This window comes from Sinocyclocheilus rhinocerous, unplaced genomic scaffold (assembly GCF_001515625.1).
Source record: "Sinocyclocheilus rhinocerous isolate Xijiao unplaced genomic scaffold, SAMN03320098_v1.1 scaffold3825, whole genome shotgun sequence".
Lineage (NCBI taxonomy): Eukaryota > Metazoa > Chordata > Actinopteri > Cypriniformes > Cyprinidae > Sinocyclocheilus > Sinocyclocheilus rhinocerous.
In genome coordinates, this window is record NW_015641499.1 from 93064 (window position 1) to 98479 (window position 5416).

At 34.6% G+C, this 5416-nt stretch overlaps 1 protein-coding gene across 1 annotated transcript in view; it reads right to left on the bottom strand.

The window, feature by feature from the left end:
• Positions 1 to 5416, bottom strand: part of LOC107755169 (growth arrest-specific protein 7-like) — a 30719-nt gene that overhangs the window by 3875 nt on the left and 21428 nt on the right. The window contains exons 8-9 of the mRNA XM_016571875.1: positions 4252 to 4319; positions 685 to 783 (exon numbers count right to left, since the gene is read on the bottom strand). Coding sequence (XP_016427361.1) covers positions 685 to 783; positions 4252 to 4319 — 167 coding nt within the window. The remainder of the gene's footprint in view (positions 1 to 684; positions 784 to 4251; positions 4320 to 5416) is intronic.

Here is a 5416-nt window from a genome sequence, read left to right on the forward strand (position 1 = left end):
ACATATTTACAACTTTATATATATATATATATATATATATTTTTTTTTTTCACCCAAAAATGAGTTAATTTTCAGCAAATGTGGGAACAATATGTGTCATATGACCAAACATGCATCCGTGTTTTCAATTACCTCCATATCACAGTCCACATCACAATGCGAAAACAGCCTTGTCAAATTTATCTATTTAGAAGAATGTCTTCAGTGTGGCTGGAAACTAACTTATGTGGATGGATTGATGTGGATACAGCCTAAGGTGGAGAAGCATCTGGACATTTTCTGGATGTCAAATGTTAGTGGATGACGTTAGTAGTTAAAGTGATTCTCTACACCTGCGTTTCCTCTGCTAGGACACCTGTGTGAATCTCAGGAGAACTGATTTCATACATGCATTAAAATCACCAAAACACCAGCTGATTCAGTCACGGAGCACAAATGTCTTAGAAAACTGGAATTATCTCTGAGAAAAGCTTGTGCAGCATTTATTTGCACTGAGAACAGAGCACATGATAAAGCTCATGTAATGAGATTCTTAGATCGTATAAAAGATCATTTGAAAACCGCTTTAATGAAATTCTAAAGCAGTATAGATAGCTGATAATATCTGAATATGAAGAAAAGTTGGGTTATGAAACTGTGTTTGGTCGGGTGCGTTTCCCAGAAGAACACACTGCTGTTACTCACACTTTGATTGAACATGTCTGTCTCATGCCGCAGTGTGGTGTACTGATGCAGAAGCTGCTGTATCGTCTCTACCCGCTCCACCTCCAACCTCTCCAACTCCTTCATAGCACAAACACAGACAAATCACACACCTAAGATCAGCCTGCATATTACTATTAGCTGATGGCTCGGACAAAAATAACATTCATTTTCTTCATGGTGAAATTCATTCTTCATAATACAGTATAAACCCAGTATGAGCACAGAGATTAAGCAATGATATATGATACAGAAGTCACAATATTTAATTTCATTTTCAGAATACTGCATTGTGTTTCTAAATTCCCTGTAAAGAACTACACTACCCACAATCCTCCACCAAACTCCACCAATCAGAAAAGATGTTAGCAGAAACCTGTACATAATTTCTGTAAATCAAAACCTTAATTTATATGGTTTTATACTTATAATAAACGACTGTCAGCCAATAGTTTTATAATGATCAGTATATTATAACATTTGCAGTGCATTATGGGATTTGTAGTTCATTGCCTACTCAAATCATTTTTTTTTTCTAAATTTAAATCAAAATATGTGATGAATCATCTTAGACCTGGTTTGCTTAGTTCATGCTTACAACTCTTTATTAAAAAATGTAAATTCTATAAGGAGGAAAAATACAGAACTTGGAATTAGCTTTATTTACTGCTATTATAGTACTTGTAACATTAGTGTGTTTTCCCTATATTGCCGTTGCTGCCGCTTTGTAAAAGCTAAAAGCAACTCAAATTTGTGCATTACAGTTTTATCATGATTAAAAGGTAAATAATAAATAATAATAAAAAGGCTGTTATGGATAATCATCTTAAACTTGAAGTCTTGAGCATTTGAAAATAAACATTGAAAATATATCAGAAACTATGTACGAAAAATCTTTCAAATCCACAAGAATTCATGTCGTTAAATTAAATTCATTTTAGCAATTCTTTCCAAAGTGTACACTGCATACTTCATGCGATCAGATGATCATTCAATATGGTTTTTATATTTAAAAAAAAAAGATTTTTATAAGAAGAAAAAAAAGATTTTTTTTAACACATTTCCTAAATAAAGCTTGTCTTGATAGTGAAACAAGCGATTTTGCTTCTCAACTGAATAAATAAACCTTGTTTTAAAGATATTTGGATATTGGTAAACCGATTTTATTTTAGTTTCATTTAATATTTTCTTATTTAATCAGTGCTTGACTTTACCAGCAGGGGTCAGTCTTAACTCATTTATTACTATTTGTATTCCCTTCTTTAACACAATAATCACAGGTATCATTTAAACTCAAGCTGTTTACCAGGAAAAGCAGTTCCCAAACTGCACTACTGGGCTTTACAATTACATGCAAAATTCACTGTAAACTGAGGCAAAAGGAGGCAGACGTGTGAGAGAAAAAAATATCGACATCTTGGAAGAAAAAAGAAACAGATCGCTCCATCTATATGTAAATGAGATCCAGGCTTTAAAGCCATTTGCATTAGTGATTTGAGCCGTCATGATTATTGAAGGAAAACGGCGTTTGAGCCATGCTTAATGTTCAGCCGTTGATTTATAGCAGGAACTGCGACTTGTTCAGTGCGTGGGTGTTTGAGAAAGAGAGAGACAGATAACATCATACAGGGTTTTTTCTACTGAGCTCAGCTGCAGAGGAAAAAACTGTAAAGCTCTTGGCAGCAGCACAATTAAAAACAATCTCCTGCAGTCAAGCACTGGAAAAGATCTCTGCAAACAAAGAAAATCGAAGCTGACTGAATCTAAACAGCACGATTATCACATGGCTTACTGTAACAGGGGTGATTATAATCAATAACAAATGAGTTCAATAATATAAACTAGGTTTTTACATTGCCTTTTTTCATTTGTGCTAGAGTGTTGTGGCTGGCTGCCGGCGTGTTGCTTTGCATTGCTATGCATTGCTAATGTTTCTGGGTGGTTAATAGGATGTTGCGTGCTGGTTGAAAAAAAAAGTCTCTATAATATTCTGGTCTTTAGCAGGTTTAGTGTAAGTCTAAAGCGAGGTTTTGCAGACCCCTAAATATAATCATCCCCTTGCAAGAGACACCCTTCCTAACATCTAAAGGCAATTACACATTTTCATGTATAAAGCCCCATTCATACAGTGTGAGACAATATAAATGAGACCACTTTGCATTATTAACTAATTACTAACTACGACTTTGATAAACTCCTAATTTGCTGCTTATTATTAGTAAGGTAGTTGTTTAGTTTATGGGGTCAGGTTAAGAGATCTAAAATATGGTCAAGCAGAATAAGACATTAACATGTGCTTTATAAGTACTAATAATCAACCAATATGCTAGTAATGTGCATGCTAATAAGCAACTAGTTAATAGTGAGAAATAAAATTACTGCCCTGATTGCATATTTTAACTGCACTGGACCCAAAACAAATTATTAAAATATTCTGGGAAACATTTATTTTTTTGTTAGTTGACATTTTTGTTACCTGCTATTTATTTGTCTATATTTTACAACCCTCAAAAAGCAAGGTAAGAGTGACAACGCGGTGGGGAATTGCATATAAATATAAATAATTTATTAGTTAATGTGAACTTTTTTTTCTCTCTTTACTGTTCAGTGATTTGGTTTTATTTCTTACTCTCTTGGGGGGAAAAAAAGAAAAAAAAAAAATATAAAATTGACAAATTTGTTACATTTTTTGTATTAACATATTTAATAAATATAAAAAGTTAACTAAACTCTGACATACCTAAAAACTCAAAGTGCAATCAATCAATCAATCAATCAATAATATTTCTCACTTGCGAAAAAAAATATATAAAATTGACAAATTTGTTACATTTTTGTATTAACATATTTAATAAATATAAAAAGTTAACTAAACTCTGACATACCTAAAAACTCAAAGTGCAATCAATCAATCAATCAATCAATCAATAATATTTCTCACTTGCGGATTTGAAAACCCCTCATGTAAAAGATCTGTCACATATTCTATTGTCTGCCAGAGACAATTAAAAAAAAAAAAAACTTATTAAAAGATTACATTTTATTTGTTTACCAGCATGTCATGTGACCACTAACCGGCTTTAACGATCCATGAACATGCAAATGTGTTGTTAAATTATTGAAGAATTAAGATTAATTCTCAACAGGACTTCATGTAAATATTTGACATCAAAGGGGTTCAGTTATTTTTAAAAAAAAGTTTGGGTATTTACATGGTATTCCAAAGTACTTAAAGGGGTCATATGATGCTGCTAAAAAGGACATTATTTTGTGTATTTGGTGTAATGAAATGTGTTTATGCGGTTTAAAGTTAAAAAAACACATTATTTTCCACATACTGTACATTATTGTATGACCCCTTTAATACTTGGAATACCTAACCCAAACTCGAAAACAATGAAAATACCATGTACTAACCTCTTTAAATACACTACAAGACATGTTATTATCAAGGCACTTTCTGTTACTTTGAAGTGAATGCATTGTTATGCATATCACATTAATGTTGTGGTTTGGGAAGTTGAATAGTGAAGCAGGAACTTCTCTCACAGTGCTGTTATAGTCTGAAGCACTCAGTGTTGTGGCTGTGCGTGAGTCTGTCATGGTCATTTGGTCCTCTGTGCTGATGGAGTCAGTCTATAAGCACTGAATAAGACACCATTAGGGTCCTCAATAATGCACCAGTCACTCAGGCCAACAGGTTGAAGGTGGAGTGAATTCTCCCCCGTGACGCGTCGCACCGTGTGAACCTCAGGGTTGCCAGGTCTTCCTGCATTAGGGATGTGTGAGTGTCCAGCTCAGGACAAATCTGGCATTGATAGAAGGCGTCCGGAGCAATAAGAGGCTTAGCATGCTGATCGTCAGCTCCCATGAGGCCCATTTTCCCACTGCAAAAATAGACCATTACTCCATGCCTTTCCCAACTCCATCTGGAACCAATACGGCCTGGCTCCTCTTAAACACAGACTCCTGGGATTGAGCCAAAGTCCTCTTCCATCCTGTTTGTCATGCCTCTCTCCCCTCGCTCAGAAACACAGTCTCATCTCCACAGTCTCCGCACGCTACAACAATGGCGCCCCGCACAAGATTTCACCTAAAAAGGAAGCTCCTTACTCAACACAAAAAGGACTGATGCCAGATTACGGAGGGTTTGTTTCATTTGCAATCCATCCTGAGTGGAAGAGAAGGACTGGAAGTTTTTAAAACGAGAGACTATTGAGGAAGTCAATCCTGTTGAGCAGTGGAGCAGCCAGGAGTTTGTCTGCCAGTGCAGTCTGTTACAGTGTTATGACAGCTGGCAAACTGGCTGTGACTTGAGGATTCTGATAGTCGGAGCTTTTTAATGAACTTAACCCTATAAAGCCTTTTTTGTCATATTTGATACGCAAATTTCTAAGGCCTCTCTTTGTCAACATGATCAAAACTTTGCAGAAAAATCTGTTGTACACAATTTTCATGCTTTCCGTCATTTTTTTAGCAAGTAAAAGCCCTTTTAGTATAATTGTAAAAATGCCGAACCTTCAGGTTGTGGCTCACCTGTCTTGTTGCTGTGATTTTGTTTTACAGATTTTTATGAAGTAAACATAATAATAACTTTTATATTGTTATTAATATTTCAATTAGTTAGTCTTGACTGAAGGAACTTAGATTTACTTGATTATCCATATATATATATATATATATATATATATATATTTTTTTTTAAGAAAATTTG